General features: G+C 45.9%; 1 protein-coding gene across 4 annotated transcripts in view; it reads left to right on the forward strand.

Annotated features, from left to right (window-relative positions):
* WDR59 (WD repeat domain 59) overlaps positions 1-15,170 on the forward strand; it is a 52,660-nt gene that overhangs the window by 24,434 nt on the left and 13,056 nt on the right. For 3 of the 4 annotated variants that reach the window (XR_014590978.1, XR_014590979.1, XM_083870171.1), the window contains exons 13-19: positions 27-151; positions 1,019-1,183; positions 1,968-2,063; positions 3,448-3,604; positions 4,892-4,961; positions 5,246-5,399; positions 14,898-15,031. Coding sequence is in view for 2 of the 4 variants with exons in the window: in XM_083870171.1 (XP_083726297.1) it covers positions 27-151; positions 1,019-1,183; positions 1,968-2,063; positions 3,448-3,604; positions 4,892-4,961; positions 5,246-5,399; positions 14,898-15,031 (901 nt within the window). In the remaining 2 variants the exon portion in view is untranslated. Of the gene's footprint in view, positions 1-26; positions 152-1,018; positions 1,184-1,967; positions 2,064-3,447; positions 3,605-4,891; positions 4,962-5,245; positions 5,400-9,010; positions 9,068-14,897; positions 15,032-15,170 lie in introns of all 4 variants that reach the window. The other variant, XM_083870172.1, reaches the window with a different exon arrangement.

A 15,170-nucleotide genomic window follows, 5' to 3' on the forward strand; every position in this document is an offset into this window, starting at 1 on the left:
AACTTGTTTTTCATCTTTCCCGTCAGCTTTAAAGGAAGATTTCCTGAATGACCCCCTGGTGGGAAAGAAAACAGACCAACTGGGGCTGCCTCAAACACTGCAGCAGGAGTTTTCACTGATCAATGTGCAGATCCGAAATGTCAATGTGGAGGTACAGAGTTTCCTTTTCCTGGCTTGTTAGGAGAGGATGTGGGCAGACTGGCTTATTGGAGCCTTTAGAGGGGAGCCTTCTTTGCTGCAGTGACTACTGTCTGTAAACAAGTTTTATTTTGAGCTGTCAAGATCCTCTTGGCCAGGGGTAGTAAGAAAGAGGATAATCCCAGACACTGGTGTGAGAGAAATGTTTCAGCACAATAAGTACACTGGCTGATCTGGAGAAGGCTAGATGGTGTTTTCTTCTCTGCCTAGACTGCAGAGTGGAAGGTGACTTGTTCCATGCAGTTGATCTCACTAGCTGGGCCCATCTGCTGAGCCCTCCCTGTCCTGCGTTCCTGCATTCTGTCCCTCAGTTTTGCCCTCTTCCTTGCACTCCGTACTCCTTTGGGCGTGGAAGCTGGCTGGAGGCACAGCACTGAACTGGTCTGGGAGGCTCGAGGCAGCTGCCTTTCTCCTTTCCCCACCCCTGTGATTTCACAGCTCATGGCATGATCCTGATGTAGTTTTCTGAGACAGTTGTGCAGGATCTTAGAAGGTGCCTCTTGCTGCTACACTGGGCCTGGAGCGCTCCATGGCCAGGTGAAGTGGGCTGGGGTGCAGTGGCTGTTTGGAGCAGAGCCCCTTTCTTGCTGCTGCCTGGGCTGGCCATGGTCTCCAGATGCTAAAATGTTCATCTGCTGGTGTGAGCTGAGCCTCTCCCCATCTGCCTAGGGCTTTTTTGCTGTCACTGTGTTCCCTGCCCTTGAGAACAGCATGACTTCATCTTATGTGCAGAGGAACCAGTCCCTCAGCATGAATTTAAGCCACTGTAAGTGTAAAGTCCTGGGAGATCTAACTAGAGAGCAATTGCTTTTCCTCACAGATGGATGCGGTGAGTCGCAGCTGTACGGTGTCGGTGCACTGCGGCAACCACAGAGTCAGGATGCTGGTGATGTTCCCTGTCCAGTATCCCAATAACGCTGCACCATCCTTCCAGTTCATCAACCCAACCTCCATCACAGCTTCCATGAAGGCAAAGCTGCTGAAGGTATGTGAGGAGTATAGAATGTCTTTACAAATCTGCAAACAATGGACATGTGAGGTCTGGATTTTTGAGACATAACCAAACATCAGACTTTGCTGAAGACATACCACAGGTCATGTTGAACTGATAAATTGTGAAGCCCATAGGGTGAGGGTTTTGTTGATGCCGCAGCCCAGTATTTGCCTTTTTCCACTGCTCCTTCACTGCTGCTATGTTCCAGTGTAATGTGTATTGCCTGAGGATCCCTAACATCCTTCTCCTCATGCAGTTGTCCTCAACCCAATAATAGACAAAATGACCAGCTAAGCATCCAGCTGCAGAATGATACTATTTTTGAGCTGGGATGTTGCTTCCTGCTCTACTACATAAGCTGCTTTAAAAATGAGGGGACTTTTTTTACACAGGCCCTGCTAATTCAGACCAGGTGTTTGATCATCTGGTGTAGCAAATCCTATTGCTAATGAACTCCTTTCCCCAACAACACATTGATGGATGTGTTTGGGTTTCTTCCTGAAAAAAACTTGATCCAGTTTGCCACAAACTGCTATGAAACATATGGGCTGCAGTAATATTGAAGCCTAAATCCTGGCTCAGTGTGCTGCTAGGTGAACCTCAGTGCTCTGATCAAAGCACACAGCCATTCCTCAGAGCAGACAGCACACCAGTGGCTCCAGTGGATGTCTTTGACCTGTTCAGGGCCTGGCATCTAAGCTGCTCTGCAGACTAAAAGAATGTGGACAAAGGTGGAGGAAACCATGATTCAAATTGCATCTTGTATGTGTTCCAGATACTGAAAGACACTTCCCTGCAGAAAGTGAAGCGGAACCAGAGCTGCCTGGAGCCTTGCCTGCGTCAGCTGGTCTCCTGGCTGGAGTCTGTTGTGGTATGGAGAACTGCGTGGGCTTTCTGCCCTAGTTTGTTGTCTTTTCCCATGTCCTACGCTTTGGACTCTGCAGTGAGAGTCTGGCCTCGTTAGATGTGTAACTAGACCCCTGTGACTGGCCATTACATTTCTGTGAGCACTTCTGGTTAATGTTGAAGAGAGCTGAGTGGATGATTAGATGTGGGTTTTTTTCCACAAATGAGACTCTGAAGGTTTGCTGCTTTGGGAAACTCTGATATCCAGGTTACCAGGAGTGACTGGAGATTGGAGAATCTTAGTGGTGCATGGTAGCTTCCCAGCTCAGCATATATTTCACTGACTGCCAGGGCACAGTTATCATCTGTGAGAGAAGATAAGAGGCCTCAGGTTGTTGATGGATTCATTCTTGTCTGAAAGGCAGTGGCAGATGTCTTTACCTCCTCAGTTTTAGTCAAAGATCCTGCTAGTCCTATTCTAGGGGTTTTGTTTTCTTCCCTGAAAAAAACCCCAAACTGTGAAAATCTGGGGTTTTTTCTGCAGCCTTCTGCTGAGGTTTTGTAGGGGTGATACTGCAGATAAATCCAAGTCACACTCTGCTCTTAGCTGAGAGATCTGTGATACCTACTCAGCATCCCAGTGTCAGGTATTAGGTCTTCGTGTGGGTGAAGTGTACTAGAGTGGGTGTTTTTAGCATTCAGGAAAAGATTTGAGAGTCTCCTCAGGTTTCTTTTCTGAGAGGTTCTGTTTATTCATCACAAATAAAGGGCTGGGATTTTTTTACATGTGAAGACTTAATTCTGCTTGTTTTCATCAGTAATTTTTTAAGAGTGGGAATTTTCTCTGCTGTGTGGCAATCTGATGACTCCAGGCACCACTGCTTTCAAAGAATTCCTTTAGACCAAAATTGTAGTATTTTTTATGCAAAAAAATACCTGTGGATAGTCCTGAGGTCCCCCAGTAATTCACACCACCTGCCTTCCTCACTTGAAGACTCCAACCTGTGTTTGACAGTTGTGTGGTATTCCCACACAAGGAGATTTTGTGCATCCTTGAAGTATCATGTTCAGCTCAACTTGCTGTCTTGAGAGTCATATCCAGAGTTTGAAGGTCAGATTTTCTGTATAGTTTCTTCCTGTTCCTCACCAAGTTAAACTCTGCATTTCAACACGGTTATGATAGGAGAGAGGTCTCTGGACAAGCAGCCAGAAAAGCTTTTTCCTCAAAGGCAAATGTGCCTGCAAGTGCCTCTGCAGTTGAAGCAGTAACTGTGCTCTGAGCTTGGTCTGTTCTGGCTTGAAGGATGAGCACCTCCTGTGAGGCTGCTTGGCACTGCCATGTCTGATGCTCTGGCTGGATTTCTCTCCTGTGGCAGCAGGAGTGTGACCTTGGGTAACTTCTGTTTCAGAACCAAGAGGACAGCACATCCAGCAATCCCTACGCTCTGTCCAACTCCGTCACACCCCCCTTGCCCACGTTCGCCCGGGTCTCCAATGCCTATGGCTCCTACCAGGACTCTAACATCCCATTTCCACGGACCTCTGGAGCCAGATTCTGTGGTGCAGGTCAGCCCTATCACTGATACATTAAAACCAGGAAATGGTCCTTTTAGATGTCTTGGGGAACACTAGCCTCTGAATATGATGAGGTTTTGGTCACTGCCATGTCAGGAGTTAGGAATAGTCTTAAAGTAGTGATATCATTGTAAATTTGGAGATGAGACTAGTTAGCAACTGTTCGCAGTTGGGGTTGCTTGTGGGCCTTTAGGATTTTGAAATGCAGGGCTAGCTGAAGAGATAACCTTTGGCTTGTGGCATGCCAGAGGCATTGACAGTTCTCTTTTTATAGAACACTGAGAATAGCTGTTTTCCTTGCCTAGTTCTCTCCTACCAGCATCACATTACTGGGTATATTCTGGCACTCAGTCTTCACAAAATTCCTGTGATTTGGGGTTGAACTTAACCCATGCTGAAACTGTATTTATATTACTAACCACTCTTTTCTCAATCTACATTCTTTCTTTTGTCCAAAATAGCTTTCCCAAGGTCATTAAGAAACTTCTCCTAAATGGGAGATGGGGTACAATCATATCCAGGTTTCCAGGAGAGCACATAGAGGGTAATGATCATTAAAAATCAAGTTAAGATCTGAGTAAGAAGTGTTAAGTTTCACTGAGGTGTTTCAGATGCACACATGCCTTCCCTGGACCTGACTGCATCCCAGTGTGAGCACATTTTGAAAGCTGCTTTCCATACAGGACTCACCGAATTCCCAAGCAAAAGTAAAACAGAATAATATTGCATTGAATAGGCTCAGTGAAACCTGCTAAGTCCTGAAATTCTTGCAAGAGTAGGTGGCTGAAGACACTTGAGAGGCTAACAAATGGGGTAAAGCTTGTGAGAGAATGCTTTGGAGTTGGCTTCAGATATCTGGGGCTCTCCTGTTAAAGAAGAGAGCTGTACAAGCTGCAGTGGTTTCTCTGCATTGCCAAACATCACCTCACTTACCTCTGGAGTAACAGTGCTTGGCAAGTTCTGGTGGAGAGGTAAAACATGAGCATGCATTTGCTCATTTTCTTTTCCTGTCTTTTCTCTAACGGCTATAAGCCACTTGAAATTGTGCTTTTGAGAGAAACATCTCAAAAACTCCATGCTTTGTAGCAGGTTTGCAGGGAGTCGATTTGGGTTGAGACAATGTGGTGGTCTGCTTTTAGTTTATGATCATAAGGGTAGTGGATAAGAATGCAGCCCCTTGCCTCTGAAACACAGGGAAATTGGGTCATTTAAGTTGAACCACCCCTGAGTAATCTACTCCTTGTTGCATGATCTTTATGCCGTGTCCTGTCTCTTCAGGGTACCTGGTGTATTTCACAAGACCCATGACCATGCACCGCGCCGTGTCCCCGATGGAGCCCACACCCAGGTGAGTGCCCTGTGTGGTGTTTGAGGTGTGCTGCTGTCATGGGCAGGAAAATACCAGGTCCTGCATTGGAGGCAGTCCCCTCTAGTGTTAGCTGTGACCTCAGCACAGAGAGCCTGGGCCACACCTGTAGGCCTGGGCCCTTTACACCACGGGGCCTCAGCAGAGACTTCTTTCGAGACGGTGGCACAGCATTGCTGGCAGCTGGGGTTAGTGAAGATGTCAGTGTGAGCCTGCAGGACGTTTTGGTGGGAAAAGCTCCTGAAAGTGTATTCCCTTTTTTCCAGGTCTCTGTCAGCTTTATCAGCTTACCACAGTGGCCTCATTACTCCCATGAAGATCCGCACAGAGACTCCAGGCAACCTGCGTTTGTACAGTGGGAGCCCAACACGCAGCGAGAAGGAGCAGGTCTCTATTAGCTCCTTCTACTACAAAGAAAGGGTAAGTACGAGACCAAAACACTGCTCCAAACACTTCAGCTTTCATGATCTATTTTCCTTTCATTTAGCATTGCTGGTAACAGAAGCTTTATATTCCTCTCAAAAAGACTTTTTTTTTTTACAGGCAGCTCTGTCAAATGGATTTATCTCCTATTAGTAACAACTTTACTGATCCTCTCCAGCATTTGACCTGCTTATTTTGATGTTTCTCTATGCTGACCATCACAGTTCCCTTCAGTGCATTACACTGTCTTCTTTTACATTATGTGGAGTTAAAATCTCACCCTTTAAGAAGTTACAGTCTTCAGATAAGTACATGTAGGCAGCTCTTGCTGTTCTGGGTACTCCCTGATATATATAACTGCAAAGGGTTGTGACTCTCTGCAGCTTATTGCCAACCTCTCCTGGACTATGGGATGTGGTTGGTTATTTCCATTTCAGGTGTCTTTTTCAGGGATATGTACCCCTTTGAACCGTTTTTTCCTTAAAAACAAAAATAATTTCTGCATTAATCTTTGAAGATCTTCCAATCCACGTAATTCTGGTTTAGGTGCAGGTTTTGCTGTTGTTCCTGTTTACAAGGCTTTGGAGAAGAGTGGAATTGTTTCCTTCTGGGACATGGTGGACGAGGAAGACCTGTTGTAATTGTAGGGTGGCTGCAGGGTAGTTGTAAAGCAGCTGTGAGGGCCTGATATGCCTGGAGATGCTGTGAGAGCAATAGGCTGAGCAGATTGTTAGAAACAAACTCTGCTTCATCGGGGTGTGAAGTGGCTTGCAAAAATGCAGTAAGCTTACACTGGGAGCCTCAGAATTTGGGGCATTTGAGTAGTTTGTTCACTGTCTGTGTAGAGGACATTAATCTGTTGCAATAGTGAAGAGCCTCCAGGTAACCCAGAGAAAGCCAAAAGCTGTCTGCAATCTGCTGGCGGAAGAGTTTGTGAGCTTGTGTCCCAGGAGCAGAGGAAGTCAAAGCCTTGAACACTCATCCTTCCTGGGCACTGAGAGAAGTCTTGTTTTTCCTGGTGGTGCGGGGCATGACAGCCAGCTCTGTCTTTGGGACTGTGCCCTCCTTGCATGACATCATTACACCTCCCAGCTGTGGGGAGAGCCCCTGTCCCCAGTGCAAGTTCTGCTTCCATACAGACCCCAGAAGACTCTTGAGTCCCCATCCTGGGTTTTTTCCCCCACAGAAACTTTTTTTTTTTTAATGAAAAGAGAAAATGGTGCTGCCTGATACAAGAATTACAGCCTGTCCTAGTCTTTGTAGGAGAGTTTATTTAAAGAGCTACCTCTGTCCTCTGCAGCAGGCTTGTCTCTGACACACAGCCTCTCTAAGATGACAGACAAGGCTAAAAATAACATGTGGAACCAGCTTGGTGCAATTTCATGTGACCTGTCTCCCCAGCCCTTGTATTGATGGCAACAAGATTTTTGTCACAGGGTAAAAGAATTCAAGAGAACAAAGCATGTGTGCAGCCATGTCTGCTGAAAGCCAAGGGAAATTCCTGTGTTCCCCTTCCCCTGCTGAGCTGTCTCCTTGCATGCTGGAATAAATGTAAGAACCCTAGCAGGGAGCTGGTTCAGATGTTCTTGCAGATGAGTGTTAAAAAAAGCCGACCAAAAAGCCTCTATCTCCCTTCAGCAGAGGTTTTTTGATTCTTCAGGAGTTGATGCCATGGCCTCTGTTAGATCAATGCTACATATTTTTTTTGTTATTTCATTGTGACAGTTTTAAAAAGCCCAGACTCTGAGTTTAGTTAACGTCTTGCTCTGAAGTTTGGATTTTATGTTTGTATTAAATATAAGTTGAAATTTTCTGCATCAGACTGTGATATCAGACAACTTCATCCCTAAAACTGAATTTATCAGCCATAACCAAGTATTTAAATCCAGTGTAGCAACCACTGATATCCACTGCCATTAGCAAACAAATGGAATTTGCCCATTGCTAGACAGGAAAGATGTCATGTTCTCATAAAGGCAGGGGAGCTGCTGATTCCAGCAGAGAGCTCCTTAGTAAGCCAAAATGAAACTAAATCTGGCACTGAGCCTTTCTGTGCTCATTTAAATATGTATATATATATATATATATATGTACACACATACACACACACATATATATCTTTCTCACTTTTTATTCACATATGCACACTCCTCCTTTCTTCCTCCCTCTTTTTCACTCCTCAAAAAGTCCCCACTGAAGAGCAGCAGTCAGCAGAAAGGAGGAGCTTTATCTGTACTGTGGCAATGCCGTCAGTGTTTTGAACCTGAGTGTCTCTTAAAGAAGGCACCATGGAGTTCTTTTTTCCCCTCTGCAGTTAGAGGGTCCTGCCAGTGGGGACCTGGGGACAGCTCAGCCTTGCTGTACCTGGGGATGGTGACAGTGGTGTCCTTATGCTTCCCATCAGGGAACTGGCGAGGCAACTGAGCTTAGTTTTGCTGCTTTTCCACTATACTGAATTTCCTTGAACTAACCCTTTTCTCCTTCTCTGTGAGGCCTGTTGGAGGAATCTGTAGCACAGGGCTGCAGTCTTCTCCTTTCTTTTTCCATGGGGCCCTGCAGCCAGTTTTGGCTTCCTGGCTGTAGGGCTCTCCTAGCAGTGAGATGCAAGGGGGATGTAGAGGCTCAAGGGATGGTTGATGGTCCTGACTGCCTATCATCAGCTGAAAACAAATGCAAAATACATTGTTCCTGAACCTAAATATCCCTTTTTATTGTGATGACTCTTACAGATCTGTACACAGAACTTTTTTTCAAGTGAGTGTACAGTAATGTGCTTTGAAAGATTCCATTTGTTGTTGCTGTAATACTGTGTTGAGTACCTACTGAAATATCTTCAAGTTCCTAATGAAAGCCTACTTTGGAGCTATTTGGCACAATCAGTGAATTTGATTGCTCACTCAATCTGAATGAGTTTCTCAACCCATTATGACAATACCCACATGGCCCTCCCAAGCAGCAGTGTCTCTACATCCCTTCTAACATCCTGACATATGGTTTTTATTGTTTAAAATGAAAGTGAACAGTTACACCAGGTTCCAGTGAATGAAGTTATGGAGGATGCTGGATGTTAAAGGGAATCTGAGTAAGCAGGAGTGGCTTTTTATCTTCCTGCAGATATCTGTGCCATGGCACTGGACAGCTGTGTTAAAAATGGTGTAGTTTACACTTAGCTGCCTTCCTCTTCAGGCAAGAGGAATAGAACTTTGGAGTTTAGGCATGTGCAGCACTTGGGTGTTGTTCTCTGCTCAATTCATGGTATGAACAATGTCACACGAAGCAGTTCAGTGCTTCTTGCAGTAATCCAGCTCCATGTGGAAGATTTTATTCAGATTTGTGTTGGCCAAAGTCTTCCATAGAGGCTGGTGTTGGGCACAGACACAGCAGCCCTTGCTCTGCCAGAGCCATAGGTAATGCTGTGTGGCACAGTTGTGTGAGGATGAGCGTGGGGATCATGGTTTGCAACTGTTTGCTGTGTACCAGAATCATTGGGAACAGTTTCTTTTACTCTGCTGGTTCAGGGCACTTTTCATTTCAGTTTATTTACCTTTGTCTTTAATTTTCTTGGTGTCTTTCTTCCCTTTTCCTGGGTATAATGTTTTCGCGTACAGATGTCTCCTCGCTCTGCCCGGCGACGTTGGTCCATACAAGCAATTAACGACTTCCCGGTACTGTGTGCTGTGCTAATACTGTCCTTGATATGACCCTGTCTTCTGCCCAAGGGCCCAAGAATAAAATGCCACCTGCCTGCCTTTGAGTAACCTGCACAGAGCTGGGGGACTCGCACTCCACGCAGGGCCTAGGGCTTCACAAGAGCAGATGCACGTGTCAGTGGGCAGGAGCAGACAGTTGTTTGCAGGGTGCAATTACTGACCTACAGGATGCCTGTTTCACCTGGCCTTGTGGTCAGGGAAGGATGCCAAGGGGTAATCTGAAGTGTAAAAAAAGATCAACCTCTAAGAAACAGAGTGCACTGTAGAGGAGCTGAGTGATTATTATAAATCATCAACCAACTGATGAGACTGACATTAGAGCACATAATTTCTGAAAAGATTAAGCCTTGCTGGAGAGGGAGGGAAGATCATGTAAGAGCTGGGGAAGAAGCAAACTGGTTGAGTTTCTGACAACAATCTGTCATGTCATTAAAATGAACTTCCACTTCCCAGTATAATCCATCACACAGTCTTATTTCCTGGATCAGAAAATACAATTTCTTCTTAACTTGTGATCTTCTCCCAGCCCTTGGAATTGCATCACCCTGCATTCATTTACAGTGGTTGCACTTCAGCTACCCTGGCAGGTACTCCCTCTTCTGGCACCTGCCCTGCCAAGTCTGCTTTGACAGTTCTTTTCTGATAGTCAGGTCCATGTGTCCCTCAAGCTCCAATATCATTCATGAACATGTTGATGATATCAAGATTGCTCAATCTGTCCTGTATATGTGGGCAATTACTATTTCATCACTCATCTTCCAAGCATAGACAAAGCTCAGAAAACTCCATTTCAATTTAAAGATGATCTCTTTAAGTCTGTTTGTCTTAATGTCTGCACAAACAACTGTGTTTTTTCACAGCTGCTGTCCTTCATGCTATCTCTTCATAAGACAGCAGGGAATAAAATAGAATGCTGTAACACCTAATTTAACTTGGTATAATAGGATCAAATTTTCCTAATTACAACAGTTCTAAGACTGTACTAGCAAATAATAGGTGAAAGAAACCAGAAGTAATTTACTTGACTCCATCAAGGCTTTTTGCAAAGAGCCTTGTGAGCAGCAGAGGCAAAGATATGTGAGCAGCAGAAGTAAGAAATTAAGTTCTGTCTTGAATCAGGAGCAGACTGAAAGACAGAAAATCAGGCAATGGACTTGTCAGCTTGTGTGGTAAATTGCAGAGCACAAAGGCCACAGTTTAATTCCCTTACCACTGTCGTGGAAGGAAGAGCAAGTAGTGATGTGATAAAGTTATAATTTTCTGTAGCATATATTTAAAAGGGATACAGGGGTTAGTCCAAGTCTTGAAGGATTGATTGTATTTGAGGATAACGTTTGGAAGAGGCTAAAGTGACTCTCTAAAGAGGGCAGCAGTGCCTAAGGTGAAGACACAGGCATACACAAGGAGAGGCATAGGTTATTAGTGCAAATCACGTGCCTTCCTTCTGGAAGAAGAGCTCAGCATTGCTCAAGGTGTTTGGGGAAGCAATAACTCCTCTTTCTTTCTGGCCTCCTCCTATGAAGTTGCCATGCTTCAGGGCAGGTGCCAGCTATTGATTAATGGAAGCTATAAAGAAATATTCCTGCTCTGGGGCACTTGATTCAAAAGGGCCTTGGATTTTTTGGCGCCTTTGTGGCAGGTGCCTGATACTGTGGGAGATGCTGGAAATAGTAAATGTTGACTATTTTGAAGACAAAATCCAGGCAGTGCTGCATGAGCCACATGGGGGAGTTAAACTGTAGGCAGTTGTTCAGAATAAAGGAGCCTAGCATTCTACAGGGAGGAAGCAATTTTTGCATTTTATTAAAAAAATAAATATGAGAAGCAGCTTGAACTGACTTGAGGAGGTTTAACTATTCTTATTGCAGCTTAATCTCTTGGCATTGAGTCTGTTCTCTTCTGTTCACAACCTTTACCTTTGCCCTACTAACGCCAGTTTATACCACAAACCCTGAAGTTTTGCATATGCTGATGTGAAACAGGCACTTTACATTTCAGGATCCTACTTAAAGCACTGCCTGCCTCAGCAGGATCCAAAGGCACACACACCCAAGTGTTAAGCATCCTTTCCAAGCGGGCAGCATTTTGCAACTCCTGCTGCTGAGTATGCAGTGATGATGGTGGTTGCTACAAAGCAGTTGGTGGCTTATTCTTGGGCTATCTGTTTCTACATGTAACCCATTTACTGCCATCGTTATCACCTCAGATTGCAGCAAATTACAGCCTTGGGTATAGTAGTGCAGGTGCAGGCTGGCTTTTTTAGTCATTATTCAGTGCTGTTCCCTGCTGTCACCTCCAACCCCATGATTGCCATAAATGCTCTGGTTTCTTTCCTTGTCGTGCTCTGAGGAACTGATGAGTCTTAATTTACTTATCACTGGAGCTGTTTTCTTTCGTATCTTCCTCTGATTAAACTGAGGAGCAGCTGGGTAGATGCAGTTCTCCTTGGCATGGATTCTAGGCTTCAGAAAGAGCTAGAAATGTCGTGGGCAGAGCAGAAGACCTGTGCCTTTGTCCTTCAGCTGCCAGCAGCTAGCTTGGTGCATGTTGATTTCTGCTTCAGCTCCAACTGTTATGTTCCCTGCTCCCCATCCTGACCTGTGCTCCCACCCCTAGGAAGAGATGTGTTTTCTGCTCTACCTTAATGCCCCCGAGCCTTGGTGACACGTTTTGATTACACCATAATGGGAGCTCCTCCTGGGAGAAAAGGTGGAATGGGAGGGAGGTGGACCTTGGCCAGACAAACCCAACCTAAAGCTTTCTTTGTCTCTGGTAATCCCTGTTAAAAGCGCTCAAATGCCGCCTGGTGGAGAGCTACTCTTGTAATTAACACCAGCAATTATTGGATTCAAAGTATAACTTCAGCTGTCAATGGTGATGAACTTTACCCCATACTTCTGGTTGTGGGTTTTTTTCCCCAGCTCTTACTTGCTGTAGCTGAGGTAAACCTGAATTGCAAAAAACTCAGACTTTTTTAATGGCGACTCTACATGTAGCTTTATGATTTTTTCCTGTCACAGCTATAGGGGCTGGAAGTGGTGGGCATGGAAGTGTAGTACAGGCAGGGCTGTACTGCAGTCCTGGAGCTCCACCAGTAAAGAATTAGGGTTTCCTTTTTTGCCAGTAAATAAGCAGAGTTAAAAGGAAGAAAACAGGACAATTTTGGTTAGAGTCCAAGTCTTCAGGAGGTTCTGATACATTTAGTGTTTCCATTTGTCTGGTGATATGCTAAAAACAAGCAGTGGAAACCATTCATAAGAGCTCTTTTTCATCCTCATCTTTTTCATCTTCATTTGTTGTCATTCTCCTCAAAAAAAAAAAAAAAAAAAAAAAGACCCAATTGCCTGTGGAAAATGATGTGTGTTGTCCATGTTTCTAGTCTTGAAATGCCTGTTGCGAGGCTTCTTCAGTCTGCTCTTGGAGGAGGCAGGAGCAGGTTGAATCTGTTCCCAAAGACTGGGCAGAGGGAACTCTCCATCGACTGTGAGTCCTGGGGCAGCTTACAGATGGTCAGGAGGTGACAAATTACCTGCCAGGCTCTAGAAGCTCTTGTTGATAGCCCTGCAGAATGTCGTTCTGTGTCTGCAAGCCTGAGCTCAAACACCTGCTCAGACACAGCACAAATAACAGCTTTTGCTGTGAGGAGCCTGGTAGCCCTTCCAGGACAGCACCTGAGCTCTTTCCTCCTGGTGTGTCATTGTGCTGGGGCTCCCAAGCTTCACTCATATACTGATTTTGGTAGCATCAGCAGCTCCTTGCCGCACCTGGGAGACAGCATTTGCTGCCCTAAGAAGGAATGAGGTACAGGTGCCGCTGTTACTTGGGAACCTTGTTGTAATACAGCCCACATCCTTCAGCATGGGAAGGGCAGCTAAACTTTTAGGTGTTATCAAAACAGGATTAGCCTGCCCAACGTCAAGAGTGGCAGAGCTGACCCAGATTGTGCCTTGATTAGGAACTGATGGACCGAAGAGAGATGGGTCTCCCACCTGACCCCATTCTAGCCACTGCATAGTGCTTTTCAGCTTCAGGGGACAGATAAGTACTGCAGGTAGCTTCCTCTTGGATGAATTAAGATTCGAAGAGATGTGGCAGAGAACTAGTCAGTCAGCTTTTCCAGAGCACTGGATGCTGACAGACCTGTTTCTACCAGTGTTTCACCCATCAGAATGTTGGGCATCATGCAAGCTCTGTTCCTCTTTACTCAGGGGAGTGGTGGAAGATCAGGGGAATGGTGATGCTGTCTAAGATGAGCATCCCTGGAAAAACCCACTTTTGCCTCCTTTGAGGCTGAAATGCCCTCTTCACTTACTGTCAAGCTGGAGCCTCTGATCCTCAGCTCTGCAGTGTTCAGAGAAGCTTCAGGAGTTCATCCTTTTTGCTTCTTGTGGCATATGTTACTAGTATGCTCAGCATGGCAAGACCTCCTCAGCACACTGGCCTAAGCTTGGGCCAGGAAGGCAGTGGCATTTCTTAAGGTCATGAGTAATTTTTTAAGGACATTTTGTTTGAAAAGCCTGCCCAGGACTGCATGGTCATGGTCAAAAGCTATTTGGCACTCAGCCATCCCAGAGCTGGCCTCACACCCACAGTAAAGGTGACCCTGCTTGCAGGTCCAAGTCCTGCCTTTCCTGTATCCCAGTCTGCCCTTTAGGAGCACCAGTGTGAGCCTGTGTGAGCTGTGTCTGCCTTGCAGAGCATCAGCACAGAGCTGCCTTGCCGGCCCCTTGAGAGAGGGGCTGTTGTGCTTTGATGAGATGTGTGGGAAGCCCCAGGAGAGCCTCCCTCACTCAGCATGACCAGGCGCTTCTGTGTGGGCCCGTCGGCTCTGTGGCAGTGAGGGAACTCGCCATAAGAGAGCAGCATTGCAAAGCATTGGAACCCTGCACAGCAGCCAGTGCTTCCTTCAATAGAGCTCCAGTGCCTTCTGCCTGTCGTGCTGCCAAACATCCTCTCATCGCTCCTCCTCACTCTCCTAGAGCAAGGAGCTGGAAGAGGTCAGGATACCAGACAAATACTCTACAGTGTTTCACACAGCCAAGGTAGCTTTATGCAGCTTGGCGTTAAAATGGCCTCTGTATCTATTACAGGGAGTATTTGGGAATCTTGGCTTCTTTTTTCTGTTCTCTTCTGTTGGTTCCTGTCCTTTCTTCTCCCCCCTCTTATGTCCTGAGCCAGCTGTAAGTAGCTGTGAGCATGGTAGCTAGGGATCCTTGCTAGGAAAACTTGGGCCTTGCTTTATCATCTGCCAGTTGTTTGTTTGACGCTGTTGATAAAGCAGGAGGTGGGAGCCCTGTGCTGGCACTGAACAGGCTGTTCTCACGTTGAGAGGGCAGACCTAGAGACAGTCTGGAGCTGCCCTGAGGCAAAGGTTGAGAAGCAGCTGCCTCCAGAATGTCTCTGCCGACTCTGGCTGAAGTCAGCAGTGGTCTATCTGCCAAGGGTTCCCAGAGAATGAGAATTGAATGGTTGCCCAAAACTTGCCCAGGTTTGATTGGCATCCTGATGCTGATTTACTCTATTATTGGCTTTCACAGGGAAACTCACAAAATACTTTTGAGTGAGTTTGACCTTGAGCTCGCTGCCTTGACCTGCTTTTCACTTCCTACAGATGAAGGTGCTTGTTCTCCTGGGCATGTCATGAATGTTTTCCAGGGTAACACAGAGCCTTCTGAAAGGCAGGTTTGGGTGCTGCTTGCATTATTCCTGACCCTAGTGCTTTGTTCCCTGTCCCAAGCAGCCCACTGTCCTCTTCCCCAGTAACACCTTGCCATTCATTCTGCAGAAATCAAGGAGGTGGAAAAGCAAACGAGAGGGGACAGATGCCAACAACCGACCTATCAAAGCTGCTGGGAAAGTTATTATCCAAGATATTTCCTGCTTGCTGCCTGTCCACAAGCTGCTGGGAGAGCTCTACATGTGAGTACATGTGGGCTGTCATCCTTTCCCAAATGGAAGTAGCTGGTTTTGGCATTGCTGTGCTTTAATCCTGACATCAGTCAGCATGGATCTGTGAATGTTTCTCTACCTTCTTCCTCTGTTCTTGCCTCACTGCTTT

This window comes from Zosterops lateralis (assembly GCF_965231275.1).
Source record: "Zosterops lateralis genome assembly, chromosome: 12".
Taxonomy (NCBI): Eukaryota; Metazoa; Chordata; class Aves; order Passeriformes; family Zosteropidae; genus Zosterops; species Zosterops lateralis.